Genomic DNA, 15824 nt, shown 5'->3' with positions numbered 1-15824 from the left:
GGTCACCCACATGTTGCGGAGCTGGGCACATTCAGGTTTCCTGACTCCTAAGCCAGTCACATTTCCTTTCCCAACTTAAGTTTTGCTACAGTAACTGGGAGAAAAAAATGATGCACACCAGTGCTGGATATGCCAGTTCTGTCTCAGAGAGGGGAAAAAACTAAGTAGTCAGGCACCATTAATAACTGGGTAGCAAAAGCCTTCTTGGGTTTGAGGGCCAGGGGGCTATGTAGTTTGAAAGTGGTCTCCCCACCGAGAGAGGAACGAGTGCTCACCCCCCGTTTAAACCAAACGGCACCAGAAGCAAAAGGAGACCAGGGCTCAGAACACTCACAGATACTGAAAAGCTTCAGAAAGTGATTTTACAAATTCTACTGTACGTGAAAACCTTGTGGACACAGTCACCACTTTGATCTTTTTTTCTCAGATACAGTGAACACCGGCCAAACTGTTTTAATTTCCGAATTTATTAAAATGATTAACCTCAATACTGCAAGTGCATGTACAAAATATTTGTAAAAAATGTTTTTAATGAAACATTAAAGAACTTACCTCAAATGCTGAAAAAGTCCTTTTTTCATTCTTTCAGTACAAGGAATACATTGTATCTCAAAAGTATTACAACTCAGCAAAACAATTTAAAACAGTAATTTGAAAAATGATTGAAAATTGAATACCTTACATATATTTCTATGATCATTTCCTAATTCTTACAATGCCAAAATCTTTACCAATCGTTGCATAAGCTCTAGCTACGTTTTATTGAATGCAACCTCTTCCAAGTGGTCAACAGTGTGTGGGTTTCGCCACTCCACACAGTGAAGTTCTACAGCAGAGCTAGACCAGCTCCGAGGCCCCTAACTGTAAAAACGGAAATTAGGTTTCCCTGGAAGGCGCCGGCAGTGGCTGCCGAGCGCTTGTGCACACCGACTCCTGAGGCAGTGACCACCACCTAACGTCACTGCTCGGACCCACGGGAAGGTCAGCCCCCAAAGACGAGGCCTCAATAAAGTTAAACTTCATAAATAAATTACTAAAATTAAGCTTAAAAATGGAGTAAAGTGGGAAATGCGGTTATTTTGTTACTTTTTCCTTAAGATGAAATTCCTGAAATGGCTATCGTTGGTATTCCAAGAAAACAGTTCAAGATTTAGTCTCTGGACCTCTTTGAAAGACTCCAAACTAAGGTGGGAATAAAAGATGACCCCCTGCTCTCTGGTACCTCCCAGACACAGGGTCTGAGCGTGACCTTCTCAGTGGCCTGAGTCTCCCACTGCCACCCAGAGACACCGGGAGGACTGGGTGAGGTTGTAGACTGCTCCGAGTGCCTTGGGACAGACCTTGCAGGGCTGCCCTACTTCGAGAGGTGAAGAATTCTAGACGGAGCGAGCAAAGGGGGGTGTGAGTGGACGAGGAGGTCAGCCACCTGCTCCCACATTAATACCTGAGGATGAAACTGCACCGTAACAAACAGGAACGAGACGACAGAAGACTATGGAAGTAATTCCTTGAAGAACAGAAGGGGAGAAAAATTCTAAATTTAAAGAACTTTTATGAATGTTACTAATTTCTATTTGGAACCTACTAGCAATAGTTCTAAGGAACTTAATTTAAATAGTATCCCCAGGAACCTAGAAACTGGTAGGAATCAGTAAGGAGTAACAGTAAGCATTGAGGTTTTCTCCACTGGACTTCTCATTACCTGCAGATTCCTTTAAGGATTTAAAGATATGGGCTACTTTTCTAGACACTACACGAATCTCCTGAATTGATTTCACTTAGGAACACTGTATATGTGAAAGCACATGTACACATTTCCCAGAAGTAGAGACCCCACTGGTGTCAGACACCTGCTACAGATGTATATTCTCAGATTCTTTGTCCAATGATTTGTAAAATCATCCAGAGAAATGGAAGGTTGGTATTGAACATAAAGTAGTAATCAAAATTTTGCTCATTAAGTTACTTAAAATTAATTTTTCTCAAAGTGCTTCAAAAACAAATTAAATGACTCCTCTTTTTGTTTAACTGATAATATAGTCAAAAAAATCTTTGATATTTTCATACATAAACTAACATAAGCCAAGAACTCCCACTGATGCAGTGCTTAAAACTATATATTTATAATTTCCTATTTTATTGGCATGAATATTTCTAAACTTAAAAACCTTCCTGGTAAGTTCTTTTAATTTCTTATGACAAAAATTTCTCACAACACACAAATATTTACAACATATACACTGTTTTCAGTTCTTTACACTGAATTTCAAAGACAAACATTTTTTTATAGGTTACCACAGAACAAAAGCTGTGACTCATGTTTTTATTTCATAAACTATTATAAGTTAAAGTGAATAGAGTTCTTTAATATTCCTTGTAGCATTTTACAAGTGCAACAGAAAACTTGAAGACCCCAATTAAGATAGCTGTAGTTCATTAGATAAATGTTGTTTGTTGCCATCACATTTGTTCACAGCAAATTTTTTGAAAAAATAAGCACCAATCATTCTTGCAAAGAACAATTTTATCTAAAAGGATTGAAAAGTGTTAAATACAAGGTCTTTAATTTACATGACAAGCAATAAATACGCTGTATCGAAACTCCTCCTGCACACTGCGACCCTCGTACATATAACGTACTGAAAAGTTAGCTGTCACGCATGTAATGTTTTTTTTTTTTTTTTTTTTTTTTAAAGAAACCGATTTCACTCCCACCCGACCGATGGTCTGCTATTTAACCAAGGTCACAAACAGTACACCTGGGCCAGCAAACTGTGAAACTGACAAAACTCCAAGGGGGAAACATCTAGCAAATAAATCAAAAAGCCAAAGAACATTGCTGGTGATATTAGCATATACTAGAAAACCTTAATATGCTGCTACTGTGATTTGTTTTAAATTATTTTTTAGTCATATATTAAAGAGCCAATTGATGCTCTTAAAGTTAAAAAAAAGAAAATTGTGTAGCCACATTATTGTTCTCAACGTCCCGTGTGGAAAGTTGCTATCACTGTACAATTTTGCTTGAGCCTTTATTTTACAACAGGGCTTTACCTCTAACTCAGAATTGCACATAAGAAGGCTATTTAAAAAGTACAATAAAAATTTGCACAAATCAGACTTTTAAGAAGAGTCAGTACGCTGTACACTTTCTACAGTATTATGCTGATAAGTGAAAAGACAACAGAAGTGCTGCCCCTAAAATGTTTTCGGTTGAGGAGTAATTGACTGGAATTGTTTATTTCTTTAAAGTAGTTATCCCGGGTCAAATTAAGACCAAGAGCTTACTATGCGTTAAGCCTCAAAGACTGATCTTCTCTTCTCCTGGAAGAAATGTCAATATCTATAGAGTCTTTTCCGACTATGAGCCTCAGCCGCTTCGCCGGAGGAAGAGGGATAAAGTCGTCTTCAAAGTCGTCATCATAGTCATCCTCCTCTCCATCTCCCTCTGAAGAGGAGGAATCAGCGGTACTTTCTTCCTCATACTGACTATAGTCATCGACTTCCATGCGAGACTCCAGGAGAGAAAGAGGATCACTGCAGCACACCCCATTTTCGTGAAGCCCCTCTGCATACGACCCCCTGCTCTCCTCGTCCCGTTTTAGCTGGATTTTTAATTTTGTAGAGCTACTGCCTGATCCTGAGTTAAATCCATTATTAAGCTTTGCTACATAGAGATTATTATCATTTTCATGGTCTTTACTTAACTTGATGCTTATTTTTGAAGAATTCACTCCATCATTCTCTTGGTCATTTGTCTTGCTGCTGCTGTCATGACGCCTACGAAGAGTCAATTTGGGAATCCCAGAGTTATTTTCTAGGATTAACTGTGCATCATACCTAGTGATCCGCCTCTTCTTTTTACTTTTTGCAGTTCGGAAGCTGTCTTTTGCTTTGAAGCTGTCTGATGCGACCACAGAACCGCTAACGGGAGAAGGGGGCCAGTCCGTGTAGCTCCCGGGCACGCCCTCCAGGCTGCTGTGCTCGCCCTGGTCAGGGTGGGACCCCACGCCCTCTCGCCCCACGCCAGCTCTGCCGGGGGAATCGTGCACCGCAGCGGATTCCTCTGCTTCTGCCAACTGTCTCACCAGCTTCCCTTGCCGTGACTTCTTCCTTGACGTGCTGTCACTCTTAGGACACTTGGCCTCCCCCTTCTGCGCAGCTTCGTGAGCCAGTTCTTCCTCCTGCACCGCAGGAGATGCTTGCTCGCCACTGTCTGGGCAAGGTTCCGTCAAGCTGCTTTTGTAGCCATCCAACGTATTTGGTTCGAGCTTGATGTCGGAGGTCTCCTTCAAATTCATCCTCGTCCTCAAGGACCGCCGGGTTGTGTAGGTGCAGGGGGCGCCCTCCACGTGCGCAGGGGCGCCTCGCCCGGAGTTCTGCTTGTGCTCTCGCGCTGCGTGTCTAGTTAAGCACCCACTGGCCGCCGCGGCCGGGACTGGTCCCTCTGGCTCCTTATCTTTTTTAATGGGCAAATTTTTGTACAGAACTACTTTAGGTTCTTTAAGTACTAAGTTTCCCATTTCGAGTTTTCCCGAAGCACTCTTCTGCTCCAGCCGTTTGCAATGATTTCTTAGTTTTATCTTTGAAAGTAAAGGCTTTGCAGGTTTTCTCAGTTTCTTTGGTACCCTGGAATTACTTATAGGAGTTAGCTTAGATGAGGTAGAGTTGGAAGGAGCTGGAATTCCTGACATGGACTGCCTTGTCAATGCTCTGCTCTTGCTGTTCTTTTTCATGCCAACGGAAGATTTTCGGTTAGAAGCTGCAAAGTTTAAAAAAAAAAAGAAAAAAAAAGGATGAAAAACAGTCTTGGTAACACGGTAATGTTCAACAAAACAATGCCAACACCCAGATGATTAGCTATGAAATGTTTAGATTATACAAAAAACGTGGTAGACAGACCCCAGTTGCGTTTCCGCCAGCACTCCTACAGTTCTCCTTTACATTCGCTTTCTAATTTCTGCCTCTAATTTAAGAAGCATCTATTCACTTTCCAGGTACGTAATTTCAGGGTTAAAGAGCTCTTAGCACAGCAAGGACCTGGATTTCACTCTAAGTGTCCTTAATCTATCACGACACTAGTCCAAACTGAACACTTCTTTCCCTGATTTAGTCTTTTACCACATAAAATATCTGAAGTAAAGCTAAGTAAAAATAATATTTTTCTTTCATAGATTCTTCTTAAAATCATCATTTAAAATGTTTCTAAAATCCATTATTCATTAACTCAAAGTATGTTATTTGACTAGTAATCCAGAACTGGCGACAGGTGACTAACAGGCTCTCAGAGACAAATTCTATCACGATGTTTTCAAGTAAGAAAAAGAGATCCTAAGAACCGCATATTGTTACTCCCACTAGACATTTATCCCCAAATGCCGCACCTTCTAAGCTGTTCCCTTCAATGCTGTGAGGACTAGCAGAGGCTCTGAAGGCTGCGGAACTTACTTGGCCCCATCCCTCCGCTGACTGCCCGCTGCCGACAATCAAACCGCAAGAGGGAAGAAGCGCACTGCTAGAGTTACACTCTCGGGACAAGGGGGACCCAACTTCCTTCCTCTGGACAAGGGGATGACAACCTACTGGGAATGACAACCTGAGAACTAACATGACAGTTGGACGGCTTCTCAAAAGGCTTATATGTGACTCAAGTGTCAGGTGGCCCCGTGGTGAGCCTCTGACCTTGCCACTGACTTTCCTTTCCGCCATCTTTGTTTTTCTCTACGTCTACATTTTGGATTTATAGTCACAGTGTTTTACGTGAGTCACTTTCGCGATCACTTAGTCTGCTCCCCATCCCCCACCTGAAAAGCTCTTCCCATCAAAATACCCCTTTAAATCATTCACTAGGGAAGTTGAGATGACCAAACGAATCATCACCACCTCTCAACAGAAAACAGAGGGAATAAAAACCAGTGAACGTGCGTAAGCCCAGCACGCTGCCCGACAAGACTGTTGCTTCCTACACGCCTGAGGGTCGCCAGGGTGACTGCTGTTCCTTCTGCATGGCTGAGCGAGTCAGGTTACCATTAGTTAGTTTTTATTGAGGGAGAGGAGCAAGAATGCAGAACAGCATTCCAAAAACATCAACCCGCCAAGAACAGAAGTCTCTGTACTCAGGAAGACGGGCTCACGAATGGCTCTGGGATCTCCAAACCAGCAGAATTCCCAGGAATGAGATCCACTGACTGAACCAAGAACATGCTTATCTGTGCCGGATGCTACCAGGGAGGCAACTTTTTTCTAAGAACAGTAGTAGCAGTAAAGTTTGGGTGCCACCCAATTTGAGAACCACCGACGTATTATGAAATGAATTATACAGAACTTACCAGAAATAATTTTTTAAATATAAGGATATTTAGGGACGGCTTTTGCTTAAGGATTTCTTTGTGCTTACAAGGCTTCCTACAAGGTGAGAGTAGATGTGCTTATGATGTAAACACACCAGTGCTGGTGTCTGCCTTTCTCAAATGTGGCTATGGTGAGACTTTGCTGTCTATGGCTCTTCAAGGACCATTCTATGACCAAGGTCAGCGGTTCTCATTTCATACCTGCAACCACCCCTCCACAATGATCATTACACCGTGTATCCTTGACTGCAATCCCCCTGCAATCTGGATCCAACCTGTCCTCCTAAACAGCGCCTTTGCCAGTCTCCCTCACAGACTCCTTGTCATGAAATCCGGTGGACCCTTTCAGCCCGTACCGTTGCTTCCTTCTCTGCAGAATGTGACGCTGCTAACCATTATTTTTCCTGAACCCCCTCCTGAACCCCCTCTCTCCTTGGCTGCTCGCGAGAGCACACTCTCCTGGCCTTCCCTCCGTGTCCCGGACCCTCTTCCTCCATCTGCCCGGTGGACTGCACTCCTCAGGCCTCTGCTATCCTAGGCCCCTTGAAAACTCTACTCAGTCTCCAGGCCATAAGCAGCCACTCCTCCACGGCTATCACCATCGATATGCTGGCAGTTCCCAAACCAAAGTCTCTAGCCTGATTCTCGCCTTAATTACAGATCCGCATCACCGAAGGTCCACTGGGACCTTGATCGCCCGCTAAGATTGTCTCATGAGCCCCTCACAAGTCAACATGCCCAAAGGGAACTCACCACCAAGCCTAAGTTCTCCATCTTGGTCAATACCACCAACACCCAGCCAGCTGCCCAAGCAGACACGGGGAGGTCATCCATGACGCCTGCTCTCGCTAACTCTCACCAACCAGCCACTGGTCCTGTGGAGTCCACTCCTGCAGTGCCGCTGGGACCACCTCCTCTCCATTCCTGATGCCACCATTTCCTGCCTTGACTCTGGCACTAACACCCGCCTTTCCTTGCCTCCCTACTGCTTCCCCGACATTCCATCCCCCACCACGCAGCCCAGATGATTCTCCTGGTATGCCACGTCACTTCTGGGCTTTAAACCTGCCAATAACCTAATACCTCAGAATAAAGTCCAAAATTTTAAATTATGCTCATATCCCTCCTTCCCACCTTCTACTCCAGCCTTGATGAACTTTACTGATGCAAATCCTACACTCGTGCCCACACGTTCATTTGTGACGTTCCCTCTGCTTGGAGCACGTTTCACTTGGCCAACTTCTCCTCCCCTTTTGAGACTCAGCTCAGCAAACACTTCTCTCAGGAAGCCTTTCATGACTCTACACATGACAGGTTACCCTTCCTGTGACTCTTCGTGGCACCTGAGATTCTCCTCACTTGGGCACTGATTTTTCAATCACTGGATGAATCTCACTTACGGTGATTTTGAATCTGGGCTCTCGCCCTTCCACCCCTCCTTCCGAGAGGTTCATTGTTAGCTGACTGCAGTGAACCACTGACAAAGCACTTCAGTGTGTGTTTTAAAGAGCACAAGAGAGACTGAATTTGATGCTACGTGTTATTTCAATAGAGAGACTTCACTTCCGTATTTATGTATTTATCAGTGTATTCTCATCTTGTTTGAACAGCGTTATCTCAACAAAAGCCCAGCTAAAAGGTGTGCTCAAGTCAAAGGGCACAAAAGGCACAGTCCGGCTGGGTAAGAGAAATGTGGGCAACGTGACTAAGCACCCAGGGCTCTTCACGGCGCCACGAAGGTGCTGCTACACTATCGCGGGGGGATGGGGGGTGAGCGCCAGCAACAGCAGGCTGAGGGAGAGATGGTGGTCACAATGGCAAACTAAGAAAAGTCTATCAAGAGACTGAGGATCCTGACACAGTGGAGGGAAGGCACGGCCACGGCTCCCCTGGCTTTGGCACTAACACGCCACGTGTGGCTCTCTTCCCTCACGGCTGGGACAAATCCCAAATGCATAAACCTAGACAGTAATTTCACGTGAAGATACACATTCTAGCAATTAGTATATACTAGGTACAGTGCCAAATGGGCAAATTAGTATGATCTCAATCATAATAAGCATTCTCTGAAGTAAGAGCTACGACACTAAATGAAAACCAAGTTCAGGTGGGCTAGCGTGCCTGAGAGCGTCCATCCGGTCAGCGGCAGAGATGGGACTTGCGCTGAGGCCTGTGGCCCCAGATCTCAAGCTTTTCACCACACCGTCACACGGCCTCTAAGGGACACCACAGAGCTATTACGGGGCCAGTCCCAACTCCTGGGAAAGGACCCGTGGTATGGCTACCGCGGTCCCCTCAGGGTGTCCTCAAAATCATAAGGCAGCTCTGTGTGGGCATCGAGAATGACAGCCAGACACAAGAGCAGCAAAACGACATCAAAGCTTCCAGAACGCTCGGGCTGCACCCGTGCCCTGCGCGGGACAAGCCCCAGAAACACACACGGTGGAGCTAAGGGAACACGAGGGCCACACACAGCCTGGCATGTTCCCAACACGAGGACCCAAAAACCCTCAACAGGATTTTAAAGACTTCAGTTCAAGGAGTCTGTCAGGCACAAGAAGCAGGCTCCACCTCATGCAACCAACACAGGAATGAACGGCTGGAAAAAGGTGCTGGAAAGGATTCTGAAGCAGCCTGCAGGCTCAGCAGAAAAGTGTTCAGACCAACCAGTGATGTCTGCGGCAGGCGAGAGAGTGACAGGTGGTGGCCCAGCCCACTGTCTCCAGGGCAGGCGCTCCTCAGTCCAGCTGAGTGAACTTATTCCACAGGTGGGAGTCCTCTGGGACTTGCACCAACTCGTGGCATTTTCAGTGGCTCACATCCAGGACGCAGCACTATGGGGGTGGCCTAGCCACTGAGGCACAAGAGGCCTAAGAAACCCGACTCTTCTAGTGATGGCATTATAATCAGGTCTGTGGACTGAACCTGTGAGAAGGGATTTCTCGTCTCCTCTCTGGATGCTAAAGCAAACAGTCAAGTTGTCGTTCTTGAGACACCTTCCAAAAAAGGACCTGCATGGAAGGAAGAAAGAATTTTTTCTTCCAACTAGGCAGAAACGTTTCTTTAAAAAGAACAAACACGCTGTTCAGAGAAAGCAGTTCCTCTATAGTTGTCAGCTGCTTAATTCTAACCAAACTGCAGGATAAGATGGGTACTCGGAATCTATACACAATATGTATGCCCACGCCCCTTGGGAGAAAGGCTTGGGCACCTCTGGCCTTGCATCCACTGCAGTGTCAAAGTCTTTTCTTTCAAACAGGTAGAAGGGTTTGGTCAAGACACAAACAGCAAAAGAAATACAGCCTAAAAGAACACATGTAAGAGCCCGAGAAAACACTGCTATGAACATACTTAGTGCACAATGTTCTCAGAGACCGCTGGAGTAAACCTCGAACTCCTTCAGAGCCCCGAGCCACGTCTAGCAACTGTCACAATGACCCTCAAAGCTACTTATGCCAACCCTTGAATTACTCCAGACAATCACTGTGCAGAAAAGTAACCTGACTAAAGTAAGCACCCTGATACAAGCAGTCACGGTGAAGGGCTCTATTTCTGTTCTGTAATGCTGAGACTACAGCTCAGAGGGATCACCTGTTCCCTCTAGCCTTTAGCAAGTGGCATTTGCAGCCTGCTCTGCATAGTTACTGTGTACTGGTCCCATCCTGGAGCTAAGGCATAAACTCCCCAAGGGAGGGGCTCAAGTCTCATACACTTTTCTTTCTCTTTTTAACAACCAGCAGGCTTTGAACATGTATTTGGTTTATTAATAAATATCCCATAGATGGTCACATAATAGAACACTCAACACCTTCCAAAAATTTTTCCTATTTTGATTTTTTAAACTAAGTGGGGTACTGAGTTCAGTATCTACACATCAGTGTATGGTTAACGCGTAAGAACACAAAGCACCCGCACGAACGTCACCGAGCCACGTGGACAGTGCCGTGGCCATCCCCACGTGTGGCTGGCAGCACACTCCTAAGTGTTCTTACGCAGACATTCATAAAATGGGCCTCACAAGTCGCCAGCTTCACCAAGGAACCAGACTCAGAAAACAAAATGTTGATTATGCTGCGTTTATTATTAAAACCAACAATCAACAGTGAATGACGAACTAACTGCTCTTCTTCGTTCACTTTGGACGTTAAAGACTGGAATAGGAATGCGGCATCGCTTTTCCACGGCAGAGGTTACCCCTGGCCTCTGACTCCCAGCAGAAGGTAGAGTCAGGATTCAGGGCAGTGACAGTCACCATCACGGGAGACATCTTCCCTTTTCTTTGGGATTTTCTGTAGTGGAGAGGAGTACCCAGAGTTGGGCTGAAAACATCTGAAGACAGGGAGAAGAGCCTAAAATAATCAGACCTCAGACGGTACTTACTGCTAACAAGTATGTATGGACATTTAGAGTGCCAGAACAGGCATACTTTGGGGACCATCAAGTTAAAACTTTTAAACTTTATTCCTATCAGAGACAAGTCAGACTAAGGAGCCTACTGCTTTAGTGGCAACCAGAGAAAACTGGTGCTACCCAGATGGAAAACAGTAGCAATCAGGATGGTTCCAGGACTTCAAGGTTCCAAAAACGTGATGTGTTTTCTTGTGCTCACTTAGGATTCTTCTCTTTCTTTTCTCTTTATTCTTCATTCTCTTTTTCCAGTTTCCATCAGGTCTTGCCCCCCCACACAACTGGTATCTTAAAGCTTGTTTCCTTCTCCTTTTCATCACTCTTGCTACTTTCGGTCGAGTGGCTATTACAACACGTCACAGTATAATGACATTCAAACTGCTCCTCTATCACAATTCTGAGTCTGGTAACTGGTGGTTTGGTGAATTGAGTCAGTTCATTTTGAAAACGGCAAGCAAGCAGTAAAAGGGTGGAAGCCTTGAGGCCAGAAGCTATGAATTCCCCAAGTCCATCATCCATCCTAACAGACTGGCCAGGCGCAGAACACGTATGTGCCTGTGTGACGCCACCCCGTTCTTTGTCTTCTTGTGGGCCTAACAATATCATTACAGAGAAACTAACACCTTGAAAAGCTTTCTGTCAAACATATGATGACCCTGGAACACACGATGGAGAATTTAATATCCAGTTACCCAGTATTCAAGAAAAGCAGACAATTTAGTACCATATTAAATCTGGAGGCATGATACAGACTGCTTTTGTGCTCGAATCACTTCTAGAACCTTGCAGTGCTGGTGAAGTGCATGAATCCCAGAGTTTCTCTCAATGTTTAAAAGATCAAAACTATTAGAGCATGCTTTAGAAAGCAAACTATGTGAAAATACTTAAAAAAAAAAAAAAGATATGCTTATCAAATCTCCCTTACTTACTTGCATTGTTTTTTTCCTGAGTGGTATCTGCGTCAGTGTTAGAGCTGACAGATTGACTGTCTGAATTTTTGCTGCTGTCACCTAACTTTTTAAGCCTATTTAAACGTTTATCTGTTTCTCTGAGTCCATATTTGCTATTGATAACAGGAGCAGGCGCAGGCAGTCCCACTCTGGATTTAAAAGCACCAGTTCCCCGTCTGAAAGAGAAACAGCACAGGTTACACAAACAGCATTCTCACTGACGTAAGCCTGGTTGCTGAGCGCACTTGGCCACATCAGATCAGCAAGTGTGATGAACTGATGAGGCCCTAATCGCCACTGGAAAGCCGCTAAGCCTAGGACTCTCAAAATACACACATATATAAAATTAATGCAAAAAAGCCCCAGACTTAAAATAAAACAATTTATGATTACTGTCAATCAATTGTTAATTGCCCATGAGAAGCTACTGGTTGGACCCTGTAGAATTTCAAGTGTAGGTAAAAATAAATAAATAAAATTTCAATTTCAAAACCGACTGGTACAATAATTAGGTCTAAACTGTAACTGAAATAACCCACCTGTTAATTATATCCCAGCTTTGTTCTGCATAATTTAACACTACATTACTGAATATTGAGAATTACAGAATTAAAAGAGGAACCAGCGAATTTCCATAAATTAAATCATTGCTTAGAAGCTAATGTTAGATACAAACAAATACTAACTGAAATTCTGAATAAGAAGGCTAGGCTATCTTAGTGAAAATCTCACTTCTAGAATAATGAAAACTGTTAAATTCCTCCTTTAAAGTTACTGAATGAACATAATTAACAAAATGTTACTAAATAAAAGACATTAAAAGACTTGCTTTTACCACTGGCTAAGAATGATCTGTAACCTGCTTTAATTATTTATATTTATATAAATTCTAATGAAGTGGGTGCTTAATAAGAAGTCCTCCTAAACTTCCTTAATGAACCTAGCTTTGCAAATCTGTGCTTTATTCAGTGTTATAAAGGTAAATTTCTACTTGCTCTGCTCAAAAGAATAAATAAAATATAAATTAATGAGGTTAAAAAAATTAAGCACTACATATTGCATTTAAAAATGATAAATCTCTTTGGCCAAAATTGCCTTCACTGACTTGCCTGTCACTGGCCTTAGCTTGTTGAAGAAAAGCCATATAATAACAGCTTCTGAACTTGAGGCAAAACTGTGAGCACTTCCCGTTATGAAGCAACACTGCCCTCCAAAAGACCCCATGTGATTTATCTCCTTCAGGATTTAGATGAGGAGAAAATAACTTTTCTCCTCCAAGGAATCTGAGTATTTCACCTTTTGCTAAGGGAGAACAAAAATTTTATTTTCTCTCCCTCCCTCTTAAACCTCTTAATGCTAGGGAGGAGCACAAAGCTAGTCTGAATGCAGAGACTATGTTTGGCGACTAAGGTGAGCATTCTTGCCTTCTTCGCCTTCCTAGAATGGATCTGGAATTCTACTTTTATTGATGCTTTTGTAAAAATGACAAACATATTGTGGGACTGCCTCAATTCTTTTTTCAAATGGTGCATTAGAAATCACTGTAAAAACCTCTAGGTAACCTTCACCACGGCAGGCCAACAATTACACTCCACTCCACCATGAAGTATATTCAGAAAGTAAATGCGTAAATCCTAAAGGCTGTTTCATTTCAGGTGGATTAAGGAATTAATAAATTTTGTTCAGATATTGTGCCTTTTTACCATAACCTGTAATATTTCTGGAAAGATGGGCCATACTTTAATACAAAATAAATGATCATGGTGGAATTATCTGAAAATTTATTTTTTTTAAGTAAACCTCCCCCATTCATCTGTTTCTCTACTTCCTTTACTTCTTTTTAACTTATGACAGTAACACATGCTTGTGTTTGCTGCAACAGGTGAGACAATCTTAGGCTCCGTCTCCATAAAGCAGAAGTCAATAGTGCTCCCCAGCCAGCCTCCATCCCCAGAGCCCCCCGACCCCGCCCTGGCGCCAGTGCTAACCACCTGCCAGCACCTCATCTCCTGCTCCTTTGCCATGAGCTACACACCTATTCACATTGTTGTTTCTTCCTAAGCAAACAAAACCCAAAGAGGATAATACCATACCTCTTACTCAGCAACCAGCTTGCTTTCTTTTTTTTCCCCCAGCTTTCTTACTACATCATGCACAAGTAAATCTGAACTGTTTTGAAACTTGTACCTTTTACACAGACTAAACATTCCATAATCTGTTCAAGCACTACTGGTGATTACTGAAACTTGTAGGTTTGTGGTTTCTGCTTGCCACCACGAATGCTGCTGCTACCCTGCTTTGAAACCAAATCCTTACTAACTAATGCTCCTACTTCCATAGGATAGATTCTTCCATATGGAACTGATTGCCAGACAAAAGGGTGTGATTATTTTGAACAAATATTGCCAGATTACTTTCCCAAAAGGTTATAGCAATTTACAGCCCTAGTGACATTGCGTAAGTGCCTGTTTCCCCACATCCTCACCAGCAGCACAGAGTACGCTTCTAAATTTTGCCAATTTGATAGTGAAAACGGATACCTAGCTATTGTTTTCCTTGTTTATGGCCATCATTTTCTGTGTAGCACCTTCCTTACCTCTTTTCTCTAGTGGAAGTCTGTCTTTTTTTTTAATGAGCTTATAAGAGCTTTTTGTCCTTGGGATATTAACTCTGCCGTGTATGTACTTTTTTCCCCCTTCAGTTTGTCATTAATCTGACTTTTGCTTTTAGCTATTCAAAAATTTTCATATTCACCATTTCTTGTCTTAACTTCTTTCAGAAGATTTCCACTACCCCAAGGGTAGACGTATACGTTCTAATTTTTTTCCTAATCATCTTACGTTATATTTTTAAATTAAAAATTTTAATCCATCTGAATTTATCTTGTATATGGTGTGAGATGTTGAGCTTGGTTTTCTTCCAGGCGCACAATGAATTATGTCACCATTATTTATTAAAGAAATCATCATTTCCCCATACGTGGTATTAAGACTTCATACACACTCGGCTCTATTTCAGGAGTCTGTTCATGTCCTCTTATTTGTCCATATCGGCCAGTGTCATCAAGTTTTGATCACAACTGTTTCATAGTAAATTTTTAATAAGGCCAACTGCCCCTAACTATACTTTAGAATCTAATTTTTTCTTAGCTATCATCAGACATACTTTCATATAAGCTTTAAAACAATTTGGTCCTTCATATTCTTCGGTCCCTCACTAGATTTCATTTCTCAAATTTTCTAGAGTGAAATTTGCAGTACTTACTTATGAAAGTATTACAATTACTATTTTGTTAGGATGGTTATTTCCCAGAAGCGCACATCAAATGTACCCTGGACACTGTACCCACGAGGTCAGCACCTCTGTAAACCCTCTGTCCCCTCTCCTTCCTTCTTTTCACCCTCCAGCAACTAGCACACTGTGCGTGTGTCCCTTCATGGCACTGCCCTCACAGCTGGCACTGTGCTAGTCTTGTTTACCCTGCCTGCATGAGGCCTAACATAAAGTAACTAACTATTCAGTTACCATATGATGAATAATTGAATGAGTTCCTTTGGTCTCATCCTCTCGCCTAATTTCTGGAAAGGCAGAAACAATCTGGTGTTCCTGAGAATTTCAAGAATATTCCCAGCCAACCTTTAAATCAAACTTCCCAAATAGCCTGACAATAGCTGAGCCTACTGCTCCGTATGAGGCCTTTCCGTTTAAAAAGGATTTGCACATGTTTCTGTTTATTCCTCACACTAACCCCGTGGAGCAGGCAGGACAGCCCTTCTGACCAGTGAGAAACAGTCTCCTGGAAGAGAACTAATCTGCCCGAGGGACATGATGACACATGGGGTTCTAAACTAGGCAAAGAGCTGTTTCAGGGGTGGTCTGGAATCCTGTGTATGTGGTTACATTTTTCAGGACCGCCTCCAAAAGCATATTTAGCGTATTACTTACTCCATTCATTCATTCACCAAATATTTATCAAGCACCTACTATATGTCAGGTACTGTTCTGGACGCTGGGAGTACAGCAGTAAATGAAAAAGATAAAAATCTCTGCCTTCCTGGAACTTGCATTCTAATGGGAGAATAACCAGAAACCACAAAATAAGTTTACAGCTAACATC

General features: G+C 43.0%; 1 protein-coding gene across 7 annotated transcripts in view; it reads right to left on the bottom strand.

Moving 5' to 3' along the window:
* Positions 1-465: 465 nt before the first annotated feature.
* KMT5B (lysine methyltransferase 5B) overlaps positions 466-15824 on the bottom strand; it is a 53821-nt gene continuing 38462 nt past the window's right edge. For 5 of the 7 annotated variants that reach the window (XM_079929719.1, XM_079929718.1, XM_079929717.1 and 2 more), the window contains 2 exons: positions 11687-11883; positions 466-4762 (listed from right to left, as the gene is read on the bottom strand). In XM_079929719.1, the coding sequence (XP_079785845.1) occupies positions 3288-4762; positions 11687-11883 (1672 nt within the window). In that variant the 3' untranslated portion in view covers positions 466-3287. Of the gene's footprint in view, positions 4763-9673; positions 10680-11686; positions 11884-15824 lie in introns of those variants that run through there. The other 2 variants (XM_079929721.1, XM_079929722.1) reach the window with 2 other exon arrangements.

Source organism: Stenella coeruleoalba (assembly GCF_951394435.1).
Source record: "Stenella coeruleoalba genome assembly, chromosome: 8".
NCBI classification, from domain to species: Eukaryota; Metazoa; Chordata; class Mammalia; order Artiodactyla; family Delphinidae; genus Stenella; species Stenella coeruleoalba.
Note: the sequence above shows the minus strand (reverse complement) of the source record. Positions and strands in the feature narration are given on the sequence as shown.